Consider the following 25,602-nt stretch of genomic DNA (forward strand, 5'->3'; position numbering starts at 1 on the left):
TAAGAATTTGCATTATTACAACAGGAAAGTTGCGCCCCAAACGATAATTTTGGTTAGATATCAATAATTTTGTAATTATATGCTAAATGATTATATCTCTAAAGATTCGCGCTCTCCTCCTCAAATATGGATTGAGTGTTTCACTAGTCTTCGGTGAACTACTAATTCATGTAAATCATTTTATTCGAAATATAATTCTTTATTTTATCATTCATACCTTAATATCTTCGTGTTCGTCAAAATACTTAAAGAATTTCAAATTAATACATAAATTCAAATAAACAGTTTGAATAAATAAAATTAAAAAAAAAAAAATGATAGTAATGATAAAAAAGTAAAATAAAATAAAATTTATTGAAACTCAAATTGCCAAACTTAACAATAAAGAAATTAACAGTATGTTATTTAGGTATAACTAATGTATGTCCTAAATGTTTACCTAATATTGATTTATAACAACATTTATTGATTTTTTTGGTTCAATTTTTTTAAAATTATATGACAATATATATAGGTATCTGTGTTTTATTTTCGTTTTATTTATATATAGTTCTGAAATTAGCGATTTTGTGAAATATTTCAAACATTTTTTAATAATTATTAAGTATAACAATTTACATATCTATATGTTTTTTTCTTACGTATAGGTATGCCTAACTATAAAATTATATCGTTACGAAGTAATAATTCAAGACGCGATTAACACATCAATATATACGACGAGTAAGTTGCATCCAAGTAGTTAGAACGCAACTTACCTCTGGTAATAATTAACAAGTAACTTGCATCTAAACTGCTCGGTCGTAAGTTACCTGCTATTATTAATTTGGAACGCAAGTAGTATGCACCGAAATTTATTGACCGATTTGCTGCGAGGAAAATTATAATGAGACTCTTTGTGTAGTCGACTATGTGCTTTGGGAATGGGTACAATTTTCAAGTTTTAAAGAGGTTAGTGATAAATAATAATATAACTTTATGTTAATATAACTTGCGTAGTATTATATTGAACATTTTTATAATGATATTTTAATTCAGCTTCAACGAAGCCATTAATGTTATATGTATATTTTAAGTACAAGTGTTATTATTAAGTCGTACTTCAATAATTGGAAATAAAATTAATTTTATACACTTAGATTACAAATACATAGTTATATATTGATAATAGGGTTGGTTTTTTTTTATAAAATCGTATTATTTAGAAATTGTTTTATTGAAAAATTTTGATATATTATTTATAAGTAACTCAACGAAATAAAAAACTACATAACACATATAAAAAAAAGATAATTTTATTTGTGGGTAGATTAAAATCATTTCAAAATATATCACAATGGTTTTTTTAAAAATGCGATTGACCACGGATCCTTTATCTTATTAGAATATTACTTTTAGTATTTCGATTGACCACTCTTTTTTTAACGTTGATAATTTCAATATTTTTGTAATATAGACTAAAGAGGATTTGTTTTATCGATTCATAAGCATAGTGGTGTGCAGGAAGGTACTTGGTGCTGTGGCCAATCAGGGGCGTCATTTTAGGTTTTTTTTTGTATGTGCGAGGTTTCAAGCAGGTCATTTTGAAATTTCACCAGGCCATATAAAATGGATATATGTAGGTATATGTATTATGTACATTGTACATTGTTCTGTTTTCAATTATTTCCATATATTGCAAGTACCGAAGATCTGAATCATTGCATAAATATAAATAGGAAAAATCAATTTAAAAACTAAAATATAATAAATAATTAACAATCATAATAATTGACAGTATAACAATATTGATAATTATCAAAATAAAAATAAAAATACAATTTTGAGCAATATCTCAGTAGAGCGCAGACAAATTACTATACTATTTTGAAAGTAAAGGGTACAACCGCAAACCCTGATTCCCACAGCAAATGACGCCCTTGTGGTCACTTCTTGATATTTTTATTATTAGGATCTTAAAATAAACTTCTGAGCCAAGAGTAAATTTATCATAAATTGTTAATATTATTATTTTAAAATTATTTTGTTTAATATTTATAATAATTTACTTAACTTTTTATGAGAGGTCCTGAAAAAGAAGAGTGCTCAAAAATGCTGTAATAAGCATGACCTGAAATTTAGGTTTCATCGTGTATAAGTGAAACAGTATCATTTATGTTTCATGTCAACATAGTAATATAATATAGTTTGACATTTGAAGTTTATTTTTATTTTTTTGTTTATACAAAATATGCATATAATATAATCTTATTGTAAATATTAATTATTAAACATTTAATACAAATTTTCAAACCAACATGAATGTTCATACTTTTAAATTTTAGTTATAAATTGCATAATACATTTTCTCACTGACTCCGTATTGAAAAATTGTCATTATTTTCTTAGTGAAATAAATGAAAATAATTAAGTAACTTGCAACTTTAGACGTAACTAAATTACTGACTATTGTAGTTTGTAATTGTCACTTGTAACTAATTACAAATTTTCAAATGTCCAAGTTACAGTATACGTATTGTAACTTGTAGTTAATGTCTACTAATTGAATAATATACCTATTATCCTTTATTGTATATCAAAAATATAAATAAAATGATTTCTCATAAACTGATAAAGTTATTGACCTGTGATATATTCTTAGTATAATGTTGCAATAAATACTGTTCTTAGATGTTCCTGTTAGTTTTTTGGGTGTGCGCCGAGTTCTTTGTGAAATTTTAAGCGCGTGCTCAATTTATTGTTTAACCAAAAAGATATAGTATACTCCGATTGAATTTTTGATTAGCCAATTTTTTTTTTTTTTTTATTGATATACATATGTAGTTACGACAAAGGTGATAATCAAAATAGTAAAGGTGCGGTAGAATTATTAATATTTTGAAATTAAACTTGATTAATAAATTATGAAATGTAGATTTAAAAACTTAATTCATAAGAATGTGATCTTTATAAATATAAAACATAATTTAATAAATATTTGTTGTGATGGAATGAATTAAACAAAATTTGAGAAAGTAATAGAGATGTCTATTGTATGATGCTGGATTAATTCTATGATAGGATTATGTTTTTAATTATACTATATCGTAATCTGAATAAAAGTAACTATCCGTGTGGTTTTGTTTTTACTTATTATACACTTATAAACAATCGCAGTATAAAACTTTTTCTCTCTAATGATATATGCATATACATTATAATATGCAATTTTAATGATTATTAGATGAATTCCCAAGACTGTTCAACATTATCACACGAATTGTCTTATTTTTTTTGATATGTATAAATCTGACACTTTTATTCATATTTAAGCCAAAAATTATTGGTTTTCTGCAAATAACATAATTAATTATGTAATATTTTCGAGGTCTTCTATTGTGTCTATTTAATCATTTTACGGTATCTTTGTGGCTGTATCATTAAAAATATGACAGAATAACATTATTTATTTTTTCTACCTAAACTAATAATAGCTATTAGTTGTTTTTGCGATGACACGTGTGAGTCCCTGGTTTTTAAAAATGCGTTTACAACAATTTAAAATCAATTTCGTAAAATAATTTTTTTACTGAATAAATTTAATTTATTTCTGAGAAAACGGTCATAACTTGTATGATTTTCATTTACATTGAAATTTGAAATGTAACTTAGTTTAACATTAACCTAATAAGATGATACTCGAATACTATACATTGTACAGGTTTCGTCCTACATTTCGCTGAGCAATAATAATAATAAAAAAAAAATGCGTGCATTTTGGAGGACGACGTCTTTAATAACATAAATACATGATGTTGTTTTTATTATATTTTTTTCAATCTTGCAACATAACATACCCATTAATTTTTTCGCTATCTCAAAATCGAAACTATAAAATTAACTACGTTAAACTAAAACATAACAAACGCATATTTTATCTAATGAACATAATAATATATGTATACTGCTAGCACTTGTTCAATATGTCATTCAATCATTCGTTTTTGTATTTACATTGCAACTTTTACATGTTAATGTAAACATATTTGAATGTACAAAGAGTATGTTATTTAGAAATTTTGTCTATGGTTTATACACTATATACTGTGTTTAACGTATGTACGCCATGGAGAATTCTTGACCTTCGTCACTGAATTGAACTCGATATGCTCGTCAATCTTTGAGTATTCATATTATTTTCTGACTATTAATTTCCGGTTGATTTCCAATGATATCATGTGTGACAAACTGTCAACTAAGCAGCTCGGCGATGAGCCGGTTGATTGGCCTGTTCGCTTAAATATTGTTCCATAGCTTTATGTTCCTCGATTAATTCTAGCTTTTGGTGTTATTATATTTTTTGATCAAAAACATCAGACAATTTGAAAATATTTGTGAATGAGATTTTATAATTTTTAAAATATAGATATAGAGTTTTTCTTTTTGTTAATCCACGGTACAAATAAATGGTTCATACTTATAATAAGATTTAAATCTCTCTTATTCATCTCTTGATAAAGTTTGGCACTTAGTAACAATTTGAATAATTAATGAAAATTCATTCGTTGCCTTTTAAATAATATTAACATTAATGTTAGATCTATAAATTTTCAATATTAGATTCTGAATAAGTATAAAAATAAACATTTTTTCATTTAATTCGGGTATACTTAAAATCTTTGTCAAATTTTCAGTTTTCGTTGATTTTTACTATGTAATATTAGTTTTAAAATAGAAAAATAACAACAATGATTAATTATTACGTAAATATTACGCATTACGTTTACACGTACTAAAATTCGAAGAAATATATTCTTCACAGTGTTAACACGTTATTACTTACAATTACTTGAGTCCTAAGGAAGCACAAGTCCACGAAATCGAAATTTTTTAACAAATGATTTTCAAAATTCTCTGTTGTAATAATGTTTTATAATAGTTAGATAGTTAGTTAGACTTAGTATGTATCACGAGTGTTTAAAATTACAATTATATATGTATAATATAAAAGAGGTGTTCACGCGATCAATACTTATTATAAATATTGCAGAAATATTGTTTTGCAGTGTTATGATAAATTTATCAATTTAACTTTAAGTTCTATCATCAAAATTTATCTTCGATGTATCAACGGTAATAACTATTAAGTATATAAGTATATTCATGCAGATTTAGTGAAAATAGTGTTAGTCGTTATGATCAGAAGTGGTTAAGAATAGATACACAATAGATTACACAATTTGGTTTTTGATAAGGATTACGTAATTCAACATTCAATTATTGACGATATGTTTATAATACAAAAATATGACATTTATTACACATAATTATATTATTATATTAAAATATTACATATAAATTATATTACAAAACAATATTGGTTATAGTAGAGATAAAAACAATTATTTTTAAGAGATAAAAAAATGTATAACATTTTATTTTAATTACATATGATATATGTATATGACATGGCAATTTTTTTTGACGATGTGAGAATTATAACACTCATCAGTTTGATGGAATGTAATTTTGCTGTGGGATATGTGAATAATATTTCCGTCTCATATTTTCATTTTTGATAAGCTTCTGATACTTAATCGCTGTGAGTGGGTATTTTTCATATTTTGAATAAGGTTTTTGGAACTTAATTTTCATTGGAACCTGAAAAGTATGTACACATCATATTAGGTAAGTATTATGTATAGTGCAATAAAAGATAAATTTTAATAAAGAAATAGGTATATAGTCAATATCTTTTATTAGTTTAAATATTAAAAAAATGAAATTATTTTAATTGGTAAAATTAAAAATTAATTGAAAGGTTGAAAATTAATACGATTCGTTATTTGATCATGGTAAAATTCTTCTACAGTATGTTTATTATTTGGTCCATTACATAAAGGTCGAAATAATATTTAATTATATTTTAAACAATTATAATAATGATAACAAAATAATAAGTAACATAGTGTTTAATGACATTTCTATATTTACCAAAATACTTTCTAGAATGGGTACATTTTAAATATACAGTGGAATAATAAAAGCAATTTGTAAATTTATCTTTCTTAAAGCAGACACTTCCTTATAACTGTTTATGATTTATTTCAATGGAATGTAAGACTATTTGTTTTTATTGCAAATAAATCGTCAAGGTGTTTAATGAATTTCAATAGCTTAATCCGCTAAATTTAAAATGGTTGTTTCTGTAAAATTTCGGTAAATAATTCGTTATAACTGTTGTAATCAGATATTTGAAACATAACATTATAATGTTTGTAATACAAAACTTGTCCATTTTTAAAGGTAATTTGATAAAAGAAATTTAAAAAGTAAAGAAAAAAATGGTGTATGGATGCAGGTGAGAGGAAATTTTATTCATTAGTAATACATCTAAAACTAGGTTATATTGTTGACAAAATAAGTGACAATATATAATTTAAGATATCTTTTGGCTAATTTCTTTCTAACTTTAAATCGCATTCTAAAATTTGATTTTTTCATTTGAAATTTTACCCCTTTAGGTTTGATAGACTTCGCCAATGGGAAAATTTTAACTGTAACCGTTTGATAAATAAATATGTATCTAATATGAGTGTGTGACGTGTAATATTTATTATAATATACTAATATAGATAAGTTGGTTAACATTGTGACTATGCAATATTTTTATAGGCGTTGATTGAAAATTCATAAACAAGATTCGCTATAAGATGGTTCTAATTAACCGTAATAAATTATATGTCAAAACATTTTAGTACTGCTCTAAATTAATTATTGCGTTACCATGTATCGCCGTAAGAATACAATAGTTATTATTACCAGTTGAAGACTTTGAGGCGCCAAATACTCGATGAAGTTGTATGGGATTGGCACATAAGATGGATCCAGGGGCGGTGGCTCGGGCCTTTCTTCGGAATACTCTTGTACGGGAGCCGGTGGCGCGAGATAGGAACCAGGCACTGGAATTATTTTTGGTTCGGGCACAGCGGGCTCAATGGGTGTCGTCTTGCCCGTTGGCACTGATATCGCCGTTCCCAAATCCATCATGCACAGGCACTGTGTAAAACAAAATTAGTAATAAAATTTAATTTAATATGGTATTGAAATAATAAAATGAAATATGTCTTGGGCTTAAAATGAAATGAAAAAAAAATCCTATCAAAAAACTGTTGTTACGGGTTGTAATTTTATTCTTACATAGTTTTACAAGCAGACATCAAATAATAAAACACCAAAAACTTAAAATAATTTTAATTAAGCATTCTACAAAGAGTACAAAAATTCCCTTCCTTTGGAGAACAATACGAAGTTAAACGGTAATTGTCTGAAAATAGTCAACGTTCCTCAAGAGATTTTCTTGTTTGCATAATGCCGTTGAAGCAAGTAATAAACAACTAAAATCATTTCAAAAATACCAGGGCTTTAGAATTAATTATGTAGTAAATTTATGTTTTTGAATTTGTATGAAATATGAGTGTTTTGTTATAAATGATATGTATACATTGTTTGATCATTAAGCAAATTCGATTCCAAGAAAATTATTATTCACTGAATTACTTATAGGTACATGTTTTTAGAGTAAATATCAGTGTAAATTAATAATAGGTCTCTATGACACATTTAATTATTTATTTATCCCCAAAGTTGAAAATAATATGCAAATAAGCAAGGTTAATAAAATCGTTTCATATAGCTTTTTGTATTAACTATAATCAATTTTTTTATAAGCTAATTAAGAATATAATATGACGTAGTTTTAATTGAGTTTAACAAAATGTGTTAGAACGTTGATATATATATGTAGAGGTATTTAGTATATTATATTACGGTATTTATGATAGTAAACTTTAAATAAATATTTGTGGTTAAAAACATAAGTTTTAAAATTAAGTTTTAACGTAAAATATTTTTTTATGTTAAAAGTTCTTTATGATGCTAATGATCGGTATGTAAAATTAATATATATAAAATTAGAATTTAAAAACCAAATTTTTTGTTTTCATTTGAAATTAAATTAAAAATTAAAATAATATATAGGTATATGCAACTAATATTTTTTGGACAATTATTAATAAAATATTGAAGAATAATATGTACATTTACTACTGTCTGTACTGCTTTAAGTAAATGACAATTTATTTAGGTACAAGAAGTTTTTTGTTTAACAATTAGATAATAGATAACATTTGTGTTGTTGTACGTTCATTATTTCTTCATGAATACTGTTATTAATTTTTACGGCTGTAACCAGGGGCTATAGGGCTTAAGTTAACTTTCATTTCAACAATATAGAATTTTTATTTTCACAAAAGCGCAACTTGATGCATTAAAAAATTTTGTGATTGGTGTAAGAAAGACATACGTATTAATGACTTTCGAAAACTGATAAGTGAAACATAATACAAGATGTAAAACAAAAGTTTGAATACAATATTTATGCTTCTCATGAGTCAATTGTTATTTTTAATTTCATATTTGGGAAGCACTCGGTAGAAATACTAAAATGCGTGAATTGTCTGTTTATGATACTGTATAATATTATTCTCGTGTTTTGTTGACGGTCGCACCTACTTACTGGTAGTCACGGTCGTTTAGCAATCTAGATAATATTTGTATTCATCACCAACAACGTTAAACTGTAGTCAATATGATATATTATTTTATCGATACATACACACACACACACACACACACACACACACATTGTGTACAAAAATTATTTCTGCATTAATTAACAAGGTTCATTTATTGTATTGTTCAATAGATATTACATAATATTATTTCTAGGTGAAGTGTAGATAATTTAAACGCTGCAAATATACATATTTAAATATTGTGCCAAATAAAATTTTACTACATAAATGATATGTCCATTGTCCATACACTTTTTATGTATAGCAATGGTTTGGCATGGTTGACATAAAAACTATTAAAATATGTTATCTCTTCAATGGTGGTAAAACATAAATTTTTAACGATCATAAATTTGATAAATTTTTTTTTATTGTAATATTTTGTCGCGGATACAGGTAATACTTAAATTTTAATAATTTTTTCAAATACTTTTTTTTCCATAGTGACTGAATTATTTAAAATTATTTACTATGAAATGTCAACAATTTAAAATACCTATTTTGGTATTAATTACGAGTTTAATTTCTGTTGTTTGTTTATATTTTGTTTGTATATTTAATAATTAAATAACATTCAAAAGTGGTATTGAAAATTATTATGAAAATATGGGATCGGACGTTATTTGTATAATTCATCATTTCTGCTATAGCTATTGTTACAAAATTTGAAAAATTAGCGAAACATTGAATATTTTAAGTGGTTAGCTATCCATTTTAATAGTACCTATCTATTATGTATTTTAGTATATGTGATTAACTATTGAGTTATCGATATTTCAAACAGTAATTATAAATATATAGATAATATATGCATCATGTAAGTTAGTATAACTATGATGCTTATCGAAATATGTTTTTTTCATGTCGTAAATAATAATATCAAAATATTAGTTAATAATAATTATATGGTGGTCATTTTAAATACAGACGTTTCGTTTGTGATCACTGATCACAATATGCGTGCTTGAATAAATTCGCGTGATTTCAACAATTAGGTATACATATCGAAAGTAACAGTTGATATTTTTACCGAATTTCGGCGATATCATAATTTTCGTGTACCTAACCGGTAATCGACAGATAAATTTTTTTTCAATAAATATTGGCAAGTATAATCATTTTTGTGCGAAACAATATGTATTATGTAATATATACATAGATGTCTAATTTATTTTCTATAAAAAATACGTGTTAATGTTACAGAATGTCAAAAAAAAAAAAAAAATAATAATAATAAATAAATAATAATAATAATAATAACTGGTTAACAGTTATTAAATTTAAAAAAAAAGTACATATTATAATATATTATACAAATATACAATGTATGTATCTGATATACCTATGTATAAATCTATAGCAAACTCATCGATATCGTAGTGGTTACAAACCACTGTACAATTGAAATATGCAATCACTAAATGCATACAACTGTTTACAATTTATTGATGTCAATTTGCCTCCAGAAATATAATATGAATAGTAAATTTTTCCTTTACTGACATAATGACAACGGTAAACTTGAATGGATCGACGTTTATGTATCAACATCGAACATAATATTACAGTGAATTATTCGTGTTAGTGTGTAACATCAGTCTAATAGTACTAACTACAAACTACAAACTGTTTGGTTATACAATTGCCACTATAACTAATCGCACGACATTGCTTTATGTTTTGTAACAATAGATTTGGAGATTCGAATCATAGACATTTCATCGTATTATTGTCAATAAAAATACATTTAGAAAACAAGTTTATACTTATAGATCTAAATCGTGTCAAGTTATACGCTTGGATAAATTGCTGATATGGACTTGGATTACTATTAATGTATGCAGTTTAGACTTGATGACCATATATTAAATATCAGATATTCTCTTATTTTTAACCTACCAAACGTGTTTCAAGATGCGTCACAATTTTTTTTTTTTTTTATCTTATTGAATTCTATCTTACTTTTAAATTTCAATATGTGAGTGATCAACACTATTTCGAGTACTTACACATTTTACAGTGTTATATTAACACGTATCATGAATTGTTATTATAAGTCCTCAAGTGCTTACACTGCATGTAGGAACTATGTACATTGTACACAGTTTTTAATATTTCGGTTTTTACCTTCATTCTTATATTATATAAAACGTTTCGTATTACAATTTTAGAATCTGTTTTCTATCTGTCGATTACAGTGAATTAAATTATAACTGACATCTAGTTGAACTTCAAAAAATCAAATAACAAGTTCTATCATTATTTATTTTTTTATGTATCTACGAAGGACTGCTACTACGTAAAAAACTCCTTTAATTTCATAATAATTGTTTTATAAAAATAATTTTGCAAATTTGAAAAATAGGTCAAATCATATTTGAAATAAAGGGTAAAAAATCACGCGAGCTGAATAAATCAATGATATGTTTATTGTAAAATAAAATAGGATTATTTCTGTATTGTTTTCTGCAAAATATTAAAATATATTGTTAGTTTCATTAGATATATTAATAGTATTAACTAAGTACTATCCTATTAATAGACGTTCAATTATTTCCAACATTATTAAAAAAAAATATATTAAACATAATTTTTATTTTATAATTTAAATTTACTTTAACTAAAGTTTTAGTTAATGATTATAATAATTATCATTATAATAACAGTCTTGGATGAATAGACAATTATTTGACTAATGACTATATATATTAATAATATTTAATATATTATTTTTATTTTTTTATTTTATTATTATCTTTGAGTGAGCATATATTATTTTAATTTTTAAGTACAGCGTTTATATTTTAAATCTGGAATTTAAATTCTATATTCATAATTTATCATAATATTAATTTATTACTATTTATTTTAATTGTTGTTCAGGACTTTTAGGTAAGTTAAATAGGTACACGTTTTTAAAATCATATTCAACTTTTATTATTTAGTGTACCGTCAATGGTCAACTTCCGAATTCATTTCTTTCCTCGTCAAATGTATTAATTGTATGCGTCGTATATTTTGCACAAATTGTAATTTTTATATTTTAAATAATAAAAAAAAGCTTTCATTATATTTGAATTTTGTCATCGAACTTTGATCAGCAAGTTTTGGAGCTATAACTTTTATATAAAAAATTTGTCATGTTAAATTGTTATGAGTATCTTATGTTATTTTAAGTCTGAACAGAATCGGTCAATAAAATAAAACAATTTTTCTCGTAATGAAGGAAAATCAAATTTTTAAATCATATGTAAACATGTAGCTATTAATTACCCAAAAATATATTATATAATCGTTGTTGTATATATCTACGTGATCTTGAGTTTAAATTGTGTGAAATGTTGGAATGATTATTGTCAATTATCTAACAAGTAACAATATCGTTATTCATTATATTGTTGTTTATGATAAATAATATCGCGGATATTAAGAATATAACGATGGCATGCCTTTATCCTTACACTTATATTCATGTATACACATTCTCTTCCGATATCGAATATCTATAATAATAGTTTTACGTTTTATACCTACCCAATAGATTTTATGCAGAACGGAAACTTCATAAAGAAATTGTAATTATTAAACATCGCAGAAGCAAGGTCGAGACGGTAGTATGTCTATCACTATAATATAATATAAGCATAAATATCATTAATAATGATAATAATAATACTATTATTAATATCGTAAAAATAAAAATAAAAATAATAATATGCGTATAATATCCCTTGAGTTTATTCATATCATCGACACCATATTTTGTGTGTAATATGTTTTCTCTAAAGTACCTATCATAATTCGTCTCCACCGGAGAGGTCACGACAACGATGACGAGGTCATGTACATCACATACCGGAACGTATTTATATCTTCCAGTAAGAACTTCCGTAGCTCATTATATTATATAAATATACATGTATACTCGTACTATCCAATACCGTGAGTATAATGTACACAGGTGTACTGTACAACGTATATACACAACTAAAATCGTGTACCTATTCGTGATTTTGTACATCACGTTGTTTTTTTTTTATGGTCAACGGATAAAATTACGAATTTAATCATCTCAAAGAGTTAACACTGATTTTTAACTACTTGTGTTCATGAACATATTATATGTTTATAGTTTAGTGGAAATTATTGTGATTATACATAAATTATGTGATATTATATTATTCTATTGAATTGTCTATCAAAATTATCGTGACTGTTAGAAAATCCTCATGTTATTATAGTTACCCAAGTCTAAGGTAATCCTTATTAGCCTCGTGAAAAAATATTTCCATACGTGGGAATACTTTCAAGATATTAAAGGTCGACACGTTGACTTTAATTAATTTTTTGAATCGTAGAAGAAAATAATGATTGGAAAAAACACCATTCCATCAAAATATTTATCAAACTTTGAAAATTATAAAAATTAATACTAGGTAAGTTCATTTTTCAAGTGAAGTATTTTTGTGTAATAAAACATGAATGTGATTTTTTTTAAAGTTAACACTTATTTCCTTATAAAATAAAAATTATTGGAATTTCAATTTTTATCTATCGAAGTTTTTAATCAGATATTCTGTATTGGTATTGATATTAAAAATGTATGCACCAATTCAATTTTTTCAAAAATTTTATATCGTAATTATTGTTAAAACGCGAAAAAAATTTTCAAAAAGTTATGTAAATATTTTCCAAGATAATGAATGTTAAAAGAATTTATTGTGTTTGTTCATATGAGCAATAATTATTTTAAAAACAAATATTTATCGTATTACTTTTCTTTTCAAAACAAAGTATTTTTGTTATGTAATGATTATTTCCGGAGATAACCAATAAGTATATACTCGTATATTATATTTAAGTGCTACCATTGGGTTTCTTCCTTAACACGATATTCATGTTACTTCATTTTATGTAAATACGTCAAATTTGCTTATTGTAATTATTGCGTACAGATTTTAAATTGTTTTTTTTAAATAAAAAGAAGAAAAATATGTTTCTAAATTCTCAGCAAAACGATGAATGTATTAATTTTATTATGATGACGTGTTTTAATATGTATTTTTTTTTGTGGATAAAAAGGTACATGATAAGTTATCGATAAAATGCTTTAATTTTCAAAAATAGAGTTGGTTTTAGATTTAGTTTGTAGTTTTGTATTTTAAATAAGTCAAACTTAAAAATTGCTAGTACTTAATTTTACAATATTAGAATAAAAAAAATAAAAAAATTAAGGAAAAACGAGAATTTTTGCGCAAATCTAATTTTGACAAAATCTTTTTTTTTAATGTAACTTGAAAACAAAATACCTTAGATATTGGAAATTTTCGTCAAATGTTTATGTTATCGTTTTTTATTTAATTTTAGCTCGTTTTCGTTCAGGATCGTTTTTCGCATTTAATTATATTTTATCATTGAATTCAAATTTAACACACCTATATTGGTGACTTATTTGACACTCAATTTACAGCATAGCGGTACCTATTACCTTACCTGTACCTTTATTTTTTAAAGAGATTTGATTAAAAAAGGCGCTAATAAGTAATTAAGCTAATAAGCATCTATTTATAACTTTAGCCACTGATTATTTGTTATTGTTATTACACGCTCATGTTCATCTGAATTACCCTAAATGGCTTTATTTATTATTACTTTATCGTTGTTTCATTTTTTTGTTAATTATGTTTACGAGATATTTTTTTTTTTTTATATTTTTTTGCTCAAACAAGCTATATAGTTGATTACTATGTTGTAATAAATTTAAGAAGACATGAACATGGGCTATAGCTATATAAATATTGGGTGTAGGATATTTGTTTTGTTCACTTTACTCCGCAGACGATACTGTTTACCTATACATATTTATGTAAATTGATTATTTCATATCACTAAGAAACATAATTTTTTTATCAAATAGGTAGGTACATGCTATTTTTAATTAGTATACTGCAGTTTTTATAATTTTGTAAATTTTTTCTATGCTAAATTGTATTCAATAGGTAAAACATATTGATTAACATAACAATAGAATCTGGTTACATATTTTTGGGACTTAAGTATTAAAATATTTTACGTATTTGTCCATTTTCAGATATTATAAGGATTGTATTAATTATTCATGTGCAAAAATATTATAATATAATTTGAAAAAACAGTAAGAAACAATCTCACACGGTTTAATTATATAAAATTTATCACGGTGACTTACAGACCTCGATGGTTATTTTATGATTTTATGTTTACTGCACCGTGAATAGTTTTTGAGAATTTAACAGTCAGACTTCTGAAAGGTCATCTAATGTTTCATATATTTTTAACATGGAATCGTAATACACGTATAAGTATTAGATAAATTGAGATCTAATGGAAAAGTGATAATGATATATCAATATGAGAGATGAGTAATAATTAATAAATGAAATTGTTCATTTATATGATATAACTATTAATACCTCATAAATAATTATCGAGTTAAGTATAGGTATCGTGGAACTAATTAATATAATAAATCATAATAGTAAGGCTGAATTGATCAATATTTTACTGGACTGTGGTTTCGTTGTATTAATAAGCCAATTAATATAATTACTTATGCCTAACTATATAATAAATCTTAATATTTGTTGTACTTACTTATTTATTTTTAAATAAATCGTTTATGTTAAAGTAAATTAAAAATCGTTTAATTTGTAGTATCATATTTTATGTTCATGATTAAATTCAATAGTTTACTAAAAAAAATAAAATGAAAAATGAAATAAAAAAATAAACTTGAATAGGAATATTACAAATATTTACTTTAGATTATTAATTTTGAATTCTTTTATTAAATCCATATTGAACATGCAATATTGGATTTTTCTTATTTTATTAATTCTTATTTATTCATTTGAGATAAAGTGCCATGAACTTTTTATGAGCAATAATTAAAATTATTATTGTTTTTACCATCTATGTATTTATAAAAATATAAAATTTAATTCTTGTATAGTGCGCTAGTGAAGAAAATTCTGCAGCATGATATAGTTAAGCTAATATTTTCTATACGAAATGACTGTGGACTTAATGATAAGCTTTAACTGGATATTTATGAAAGATTTAGTTAAAAATGCATTTGTTTTGTTTAATATTATGAATTATGATACAAACCGACATGTTTTATGCGAAATTATTGAATAAATGATTAGGTTTTATTGCATGTGTATGGGAGATTTACTTTACATTTTAAAAAGTGTTTGTATAATACCATAATCATATCCAGTAGGAAATACCCCAAAGGATATCTCTTAATTAAGGTTTTAATATTAGTGTAGGTAATTGCTGTTTCGTTTCGAAATTTAGTAATTATGAATACGAAATTATATTTCGACATAATCGATAAATATTCTAGTGAGGTCAGATTTGTATTGATATAATATACCTACTCTTCAACAATATGTTTACCGTTCCGTTAACATGCGTTTTGCAGCGTTTTCCTTATCCGGAGTGTGTGTACAAATATTTAAAAAGTTGTTGAAGTAAAATAAACAGAGGGTTTTAATATCCTGACAAGACGTGGTTTGGAAAAAGTCACAACTGCTAAATCCACATAAAATATATTATTTAAAATGTGGGTATGAATTTTAAACTATATCTGGTAGTTTGTCTAACAGAGCATGACATGGATTGCAGATCATTTTACTAAATACATAAGTATATGAAATATGACGCTTTAGATTTCTTAGACTTATGTTCTCTGTAGTATCTACTACTTTAGCTACAATATTATATCCGTGAGTTTTTGATTCAATACATTTGTAATGAAATCATATTTAATATTGAAACGTCAAAATACAAAGAATTACAACTTACTGAACTAGTGCTACAAATGTTCAAAAATATCATGTCAATAGAATAACAAAGTTTTTGATGTTTTTACCTGCAGTGTAACCCGAATGATAAAATACTAAGAAAATTTGATGAAATACAAGTTTGAAAATAGTTTTATAATTTAAAATTTATAAGATTAATTTGAAACGTATTTAATTGTTATAAATACGTTGTTTGTGAAAGATACTTAAACTATTTACTTTGTTTAAAACACTAAAATATATTGAATTCCATACAACGTAAAACTATTTTAATTGACTGCGTTAAATAATTAAAGAAATTAAAAATATTATTTTCAATATTTGAATTTGTTGTACTGATATTTTACGCGTCTCAAAACAATAATTAGATGGGTACTTACAGATATGACGGCAGTCAGAAGCATCAACATTTTGCTAGGGGCGCGTTTGATCTTTGATATTGTTACTTTACGTTACCTGTGATTATAAAAAGAAAATAATGATCAATAGAGTTTAAATCATAAAAAAATAAAAAATAGTTTGATGTTCAAAACCAACAATTTTTTCTTATATTTATGTTATATTGCTCTCACAGAGGTTCCTGAACGTTTGAACTGGAAAAAATAATGAAAAAAATAACATCATAGAAGACGATTGTGACAATGTGTTTGTGTGCATCAAAAGAACGTATTACTCAAGGCCGTTAACCGCCGACCTTCAACTCGATCAAGCAAAAACTGAAAAACATTAGTAACTATACTGGAGGAGGGGAAAAACTGTATAGCCCTTGGCAGAACAGTAAGTACGTCTGCTGCTGCATCATGTTTATTTGGTATACTATTCAATCACAATACTCGTTTAATATATAATATTTTATTATAAACACGATATACTTAATAATCTAAATTAATAATATTATATAACCAAAATATTATGTTTTTTTTTGTTTGCTCCTGTATCATACATGCATAAATATATTTACAGGTTTAGAGTCTATGTGTAATTCATATTAGAATATACGCTTATGGAATTTTCAAATTTGAGTAGTTGTTTTTTCAGTAGAAAAATTACAATTCAATACGCTGAAAAAGCCAATTAATTTATATTATTTATTATTAGCACGAGTGTGGTTAATTTTTGTAATTTATTCTTAGTTTTTAAAAATACTGGAAATTGAAAAAATTGTATAAAAGTATTCACTGATCTGTATTTTACAATTCTTAGGTATCAATAAGAAAATATGTAATTTTTGTACTACTATTATTTATATTTTTCGTTTTATTGAGAACTTATTATTAAAAAATTGTATTTACCATATTATATTTTAATTTAGTTTTGTTTATTCATAATTTATTATTATTTTTTTTTTTTTTAACTATTTCGAGTCAAACATTAATTGAAACTAATACATCTTTAAAATACGTATTTTTTTTTACTCAGATAATAAATTAATTTTAATCACAAAAAACTGTATGTTAATTTTCGTACTATGATTATTTGCACAATTTGATTTTGTGCTAATATATTATATATTTACATGATTGATGATATTATTAGATAGATACTGAACAACATACTGAATATAATACTATTATTATTATTATTATAATTGGAGTATTTTTAGTAACTGTGTATTTGAAATCACGTGAAATCATTGTTTGACATTATAACAGTTTAACTTTTTTTAATTTCTTAAGCATATTCACAATTATTATTAAAGTTACTGAAGAAAAAAAATGTATTTCATTTACATTGTTTTGTATAATCATTATACTATTAATATACATAAGATTATATGTATTCATATTTAATAACTTGTTTTTAAATTTAAATTTTTGAAATATTAATTATTAGATAAAACAATGATTGTATTAAAGGAATAAATATGAATATAGTTTGTTTAATTAGCTCCATTATTTGTTAATTAGGTTTTTATCAAATTTAATATATTTATAAGACTTATTTATTCACATATTAAATTATTATAATAATTACTAAATAAAAGAAACAAGTATAATATATTATGGATAGTGGTTGTCTTGACGATAATATTCATCAAAGTCCTCACGAGTCTAGCTCACGACAGTGATTAATAGTGTTATAGTAATAATTATAATAGACAATTAATTTGATGAATTATTTTCTTATCGATTTCCTACTATAGATAAAGCAAATATTACAATTTGAACCATTGTGTATCAAAAAGTAAACAATATTAGGTATTATATAGAGTATAATTTAAAGAATAATTTGATGTTTTTGAATGCCTACGTGTTGGTTTAAATGACACATTATATTTTGTATTTTTTAATTTTTTAATGTATATAAAAATTTAATACATCCCATGGATGCGTCAATAATTTTATCAATAGTTATTTCAAATCTTGATAAAGTAAGGAAAGCATCCTTTTGTTCAAATCATATATTATAATGTAATTATATATATCTTAGCTATTCATGTAGTACTTGGCATAGCTAAATCTAGTTATTATTAAAAAAAAAAAAAAAAAATCTTAAAAAAAAAGAAGTAATTAGTGACTTAAAGTTATGTATTTATTTGTATGTTATTGTGAAAATAAATACTTTTAGCTTTCGTTCACATGCATATTGCGACTCGATGATTATAATAATCCATAGACCTTATATTCGGAATATAAGGTCTAAGCAATAATTATAAACGAATAAGTAATAATACACGATGTTAATGAAATAATGAGTACATTTCGATAGTATAATATGGCATATTATATTATATTGTACAATATTGAGTAGCATATTGTTTCAGGTTTTACTTTGGCTATGATACTGTATTTAAAACATTGTATATATTGTCGAATTACGTTCTTCTCGTATAACATATGCAACCAAAAATTATACATAACGTAGTTAGTCGATTTGAAATAATAATTATATAATACTGTTATATTATTATAAGTAGAAAACAAAGAATTGAGTAAAGTATAATTTGATGTTTAAAAATGAATGAAAAAACATTATACTTGATAGAAGTGTGTGTAGACAGCAAAAAAAAATATATATATATAGTATAAAACATAAAGGACTAATAATAGTCTTAAGATATCATTAATAATATTGTAATATAATAATAATAATAATAATATGTACTATTTTGAATGGATAGATATAGTGAAAAAAAGAGACTAGAAGAACCAAAAACGTGTGCATAGAAATGAAAAACGGTAATTTTCTTCTTTGATGAATCATTCATTGTGATCGGGTATACATTTAAAGGATCGGAAGACAATCAAAATAGTCTGTATGAATGTCTACCCAGAGTACATACTTGAAAAAAAAAAAAAATTCATTGGTCTTTAGTTGTAGTGCAGTCATTGAAGTTGCGGTGCTTATAGACATATTTTAATACAATGCACTAAGCGTAATGGGGAATGATCACAGGAGGACTTTAGTGGGCTGCGATTAATTTTGCATAATCTCTTAATCCCCATGACAGTATTTTAATTATACTCTAAGAATATATTGAATAACGATAGTATTATTGTATACAAATATGAGAAGAAATGTCATTTGATTTTTCGTAGATTATGTTGACAAGTTGTCCGGTGAAGTGTTACCAAGTAAATTAAAGTATCCGCAAAACACTCGAATTATGCCGTCGTGCAATGGTTCAAAATGCGAATCTAAGTATAAATTTATTTTTAGTATAATATTAGCGTCGTAAACACATAACTTTTCAACAACTCTTAAAAATAAATCATATAATCTATCTACACCTTCTGAAATATTTCACGCGCGCCTTGATAGATAATTTATCATCAATGAGCATTTGAATATAATATATTATGGAGAATTTTTTCTCGGTTTTCATTCAGTCTATATTATGATGATATAAGCTATTTATGAAATTTAAAATGAAGCAAGTAATTCGTTTTTGTTTATATTCACAAACCGAGTGTGACGAAATGGATTCACGCCATTTGTACGCCCACTTATACATATTATTGTTGTTATAGATATTAAAAATACCTACGTACAATATATGCTGATTATGTAGGATGCATACACTGAACATAGTTTTTACGTACAAATAGGGTCAATTCATTCTACACAACGATTCAGCATACAAGATCGTATAAAATGGTGTAAGTGAATTGTCTTATGTACATTAATGATTTAGTTAAAAAGTACTTTTTAAATAATATTATGATATTACGTGCAACAATATTTTTATTCTGCTCCATTTTTATGAATTAAAGATCAATTTATGTTAGTTTATATAACTCTGTAAGTGTATAATGTTACATCGTCACTAAATATTTAAACATTATATTATGATGTATATACTACTATATAGTATACACTACTGTAAAAAATATTCTAACTGTTAAATAATTGAACACCTTATAAAAATACATTATTCAAATAGTATTACTGAGAAGTAGAGTTTTTTCCGAAATTGTTCATAGTCAAGAATAAAAAAAAAAAAAAACATAAAAAATGTTAAATTATTAATGAAATTCACTTAGAATATCAAATATTTAGATTATAAAGAAACAAAAATATGTATTATAAAAAATACGTATGTATATCTAAATCAGTTATATATATTATTTTTAATTAATAATTACTTACTTATATATTTATAAATAATTATATTTGAATAATTGATTTAAAGTAAATAGGTACAGACTTACATATTCCTCATAAAAATATATCGTTGTACAAATTTCTTTTTAAATAATAAGTAGTATTAAAAATGTCACGTTATATTGATTTTATTATTTAATTATCCAAACCATGTATTATTTGTTTTTTCTTTCTATGAAATTTCATACTGCATTTAACTAACTATAAATACAAAAAAAAAATGTATATGGTAATAGTTATTTTACATACAGTTTTCAAAATGCTCGTAATTCTATTTATAGATAGTATTAACCTACATATTAAATGTGTACACCTAATATGTTCACATACATTTTCGTGATCTATATTACATATACGCCAAACTTAAGTAGTACAATTAATGATTGATTGCTTAATGTTAATATCGACCAACGTGCACAATATAAGTGGCTATAACATAGCATCCGGCTAATGATTAGATTTTAAAGCGAGAGTGAAATTGTTTTTATAATTTATTAGATTATTACAAAATTAATATTACGATCGGATTTTTATTTCAATTAATATTTTATATTGAATACGAAATTTAAACTATTTACTAATCTTCGAAATTTCGATAGGTAACATAACAGTTAACACCTATTTCTGTTGTGCTTAACGCGACATAATATTATTTGTACATGTTCAAAAAAATATAGCATAGATTACAATAATATAATATAATAATGCGTACCATTGTCCATTACATAATAGCCATGTATTCAGTGTTATAGAAGTGACAATTTAAAAATTATTAAAAAGAATTCGACACTCATGCCTTGTATGCAGTTACGTACCTGAATTTAACTTAGGTATGATCGAGACGTGAGTGCATATACATATTACATATCATATAGTACCTATAAATACAGAATGTATATAATAATGTATACATATTAAAAGTATTCTATAGTACAATACTAATATTATTTATTATTATGTTATTACATATTTTTTACGTTACATTCGTGTCCGACTGAAATTAATAGAAGTGACAAATTAATAAAAATATTGTTTACACTGTGTTACACAATTCGAGTGGGTATAACAAAGTATATAATTCTCGAAAAATCAAAAACTGCAACAATAATAGTAAATATTTGTATAATACACACGCATATATACATACATATATAACGACATAATATCGACAATTATACAACATCTAAAAAACCGGTATGTGTGTGTGTGTGTCACTAAAACCTATTTTCTGTAGATAATAAATATTAAATATGTATATATATATATATATTATATACATACAAGAAGCCGTACTGGTTTTCATTTATTTATTTTCCGTGAAAGGTACATATATGTGCCCGTGTTTAAATCATTTTACGTAAGTATACAAAAGTATAGACACGCATAATATTATTTGCGATCCCAAATATTATATATTTGAAATCCGTACAATATACTTTTATAAACACCTGAAGTAATGTTATTTTATAACGGATGGAGAAGCAACCATGTGCGTAATACGCCAGGTCCAGTGCGTTTTCGAACGGTGGTTATAAACACAAACATTTCTTATGATTATGCATATTATATTATTTTTTAAATTAAATTGCAATCCGTCAGTGTCACGATACGTTTAGTCTGGTTGACCAATCACCGTTTACGACGGTCAAACGTATAATTGCACAATAATAGTTCTAAATTAGACATCCCACTTTTATAATATATTAAATCTTTTAAGCAATAATTATCATAATTATTATTACATTTATTTTTTTTTTTTTTTTTTTTTTTTTTACCAACGATTTAGTTTGATAATAATAGCTCTGCATCGTAACATCATCATTTTTAAAGGTTATTCTTTTTTATAGTAATAGATGTATAATAGTTAACATTTATAGTGAACCGGTTTTAAAAATTACTTAGGTTGTAGGTATCTACAAAAAACCGAAATAATTAACCTATTTATAAGTATCACCACTAAATGTTTTGAATACTACACATCACAACAAGAACTGCGTACATGCAATTATAAATATACTTATATGGGTGAATTATGGTATTATGTAATATTTATTTTTATTTTGGATTAATATTTTTGTTTAAAATCCTATCCATAGTAAGCTATGAAAAAAAAATTAAGATACTTTGAATATCGAATTTTATGCAAATACTTTATTTTAATATAACGCTATCTAGTGTAAGTTTATTATAAATTATAACCTATAGTATGAAGTATTTTGAAGTTACAATATGTAAAAGGCACCGTTGCTACTCTTCTAAATTACAAAATGTATGAAGCTGAAATACGTATTAGTTGTTATGTATATGAGTTTCTATGATATCTTGTTTAATGGATCAAATATCAAATATTTTAAATACAATAATAAAATAATTTATTATTGGGGATTGAAAACCAAATACAATTAATTTAAATTTATTACCTATGTTATTTTGCGTTCGGAAGAAATTTTTTTATTGACTCTATGTAAATTAGTCTTATAATAAATTATATTTAATGGATGTAAACAATATAGTTTATATTAAATATTTATAATAAAGTTATACTCAACAGAGTAAATTTATAGCATGAAAATAATTTATAACAATCATTAATTAGAAATTCAATTTTTTTTTGGATCAGTATGTTATGGCGGTATTGTTGATTTTTTAAGTGTTTTATAAATTATAACATACATTGTTTAATTTAAATAATTTATAACTCTTATTTATATCTGTATTAAGATTTAACGATATAATTGGTACTGTAGTCTAAAAACATTTAATTTTTAAATAAAAAAAAAAGGTAATATCATTTTTTTTAAGAGTAATTATCTTCAAAATTATTTTATTCGTAGTGTTTTGTATTGTGAGTGGTATATTATGCATAATACGCAACTGTACCATTGTTAATTAATTTCACTGTTTATAAATAAATTAGACATATGTAATAATAACTATATAAAGTAATAATTTTTCAATATTCCGAATGAATCCGAAAATTTAGATTTTTTACTTATATTTTATAATAGTACCTATCTTACGCTACATATTTATATGACGAATAGTTAAATGGCTTAAATCAAATTAAAATTATTTGTTTGATGTATCCAATTACTTTGCTACATAACATACAGTATACGCAAAGTTTCCTATACAAATTATTAATTTATCTAACACGTTGTTTATTGACTTTTGCCGTGTTAATGATGGACCTTATATATTGTCCGTAAAATAGAAAGCAAGTAAACCATACACCATGGGAACAAAAATCGTTTACTTATTACATCAAGAGAATCGTGACTACTTTCGAGAGAAAGATCGTAATATTATGAAATCTAGTCTAGATTTATAAAACTGTAAAGATGTAAATTTTAAATCTAAAGAGTGTAGGTTGTAAGATTGTCCAAAGAAATGAAACCAAAACTGTAAATAAGAATTAAAAAAAGTCTTAAAAAATGTTTTAAATTAACGTACCTAGTAGCAGAAGCCGTTCATTTTGTATATGATACTTTCGAATCGTGACTGTATTATATACATAGATAGGTAAGTATGATCTCGTTGCAAAACAAAAACCAGAACGTTGAAATAAGGTGTATTACATTTTTTTTTTTTAAGTCATATTAAAGTAATGAACAGTATTTTAGATAATTTATTATTGTTTCAATTATTTTTTCAAATACCTATAATACATTTTATTAATTGCGTTATAACCAATACTCACTAAAAACTTGTTAATATAGATAATGTATAATTATAGTTTTTAAAAAAATGGAAGGTAATAGTAATTATCAAGTAATGAAAGGGCAAAAATACGTTATTATTAATAATTGTATAATTTAAACCAGTTTGTAAAAACGCAACGATAGTAATTTTAGATCGTGCATGAAATAGATTGTTAAATGCTTAATAAGCTTTCAGCAACAGTGATGATGGGTATTTAATAGCTAAATAAAGGTATAATATTATGTGCAGTACATCGCAGTTGCTTAAGACGATACTTGAATAATATTTTATTGCGGCATTAAACTAAAAAAAAGTTGATTATTGGATTGACTTTCTACACATATATCGTTAAGTTTTAAAAATAGATTACTTTTACATTGTGCTTATTTTCGTTTATTTTACTTTTTATTCGTAATTATAATTGCGATAGGATCAACAGATAATCATAATAATATTATACAATAATACACTATGGGGAACCACATTGATATTTTTAATTTTATTAATTGGTAGATCTATGGTACACATTTTTGTATAGTATCTATTAGCATGAATATACTCGTATCTATAATCGGACTATTGTAAATTGATAATTCGTTATCAGTTCACGGACTCCAAAAGTGTTATCGAGTAGATTAAGATCACCAGCATAAAATTAAGTAGAGTGATTTTATTTTGTGGTCAAGGGGCTAAAAATGTGTACGTTATTTAAAGTGAAGTTAATTCAAAGTAGTTTTTTTCAGAGAAGTCTTTTAAAATCTATAGTAACCCCCATCTATGGTCAACGATTAACAAGCTTATAATCAATAATCTCCACAAATCATAATTTT

At 24.5% G+C, this 25,602-nt stretch overlaps 1 protein-coding gene across 3 annotated transcripts in view; it reads right to left on the minus strand.

Moving 5' to 3' along the window:
• Positions 1–5,384: 5,384 nt before the first annotated feature.
• Positions 5,385–25,602, minus strand: part of LOC112593311 — a 38,412-nt gene continuing 18,194 nt past the window's right edge. The window contains exons 2-5 of one of the 3 annotated variants that reach the window (XM_025337694.1): positions 21,886–21,948; positions 16,846–16,921; positions 6,802–7,038; positions 5,385–5,640 (exon numbers count right to left, since the gene is read on the minus strand). In XM_025337694.1, the coding sequence (XP_025193479.1) occupies positions 5,488–5,640; positions 6,802–7,038; positions 16,846–16,875 (420 nt within the window). In that variant the 5' untranslated portion in view covers positions 16,876–16,921; positions 21,886–21,948 and the 3' untranslated portion in view covers positions 5,385–5,487. Of the gene's footprint in view, positions 5,641–6,801; positions 7,039–16,845; positions 16,922–17,002; positions 17,109–21,885; positions 21,949–25,602 lie in introns of those variants that run through there. The other 2 variants (XM_025337693.1, XM_025337691.1) reach the window with 2 other exon arrangements.

Source organism: Melanaphis sacchari, unplaced genomic scaffold, assembly GCF_002803265.2.
Source record: "Melanaphis sacchari strain LSU unplaced genomic scaffold, SCAv2.0 Contig1_pilon_pilon, whole genome shotgun sequence".
NCBI lineage: Eukaryota > Metazoa > Arthropoda > Insecta > Hemiptera > Aphididae > Melanaphis > Melanaphis sacchari.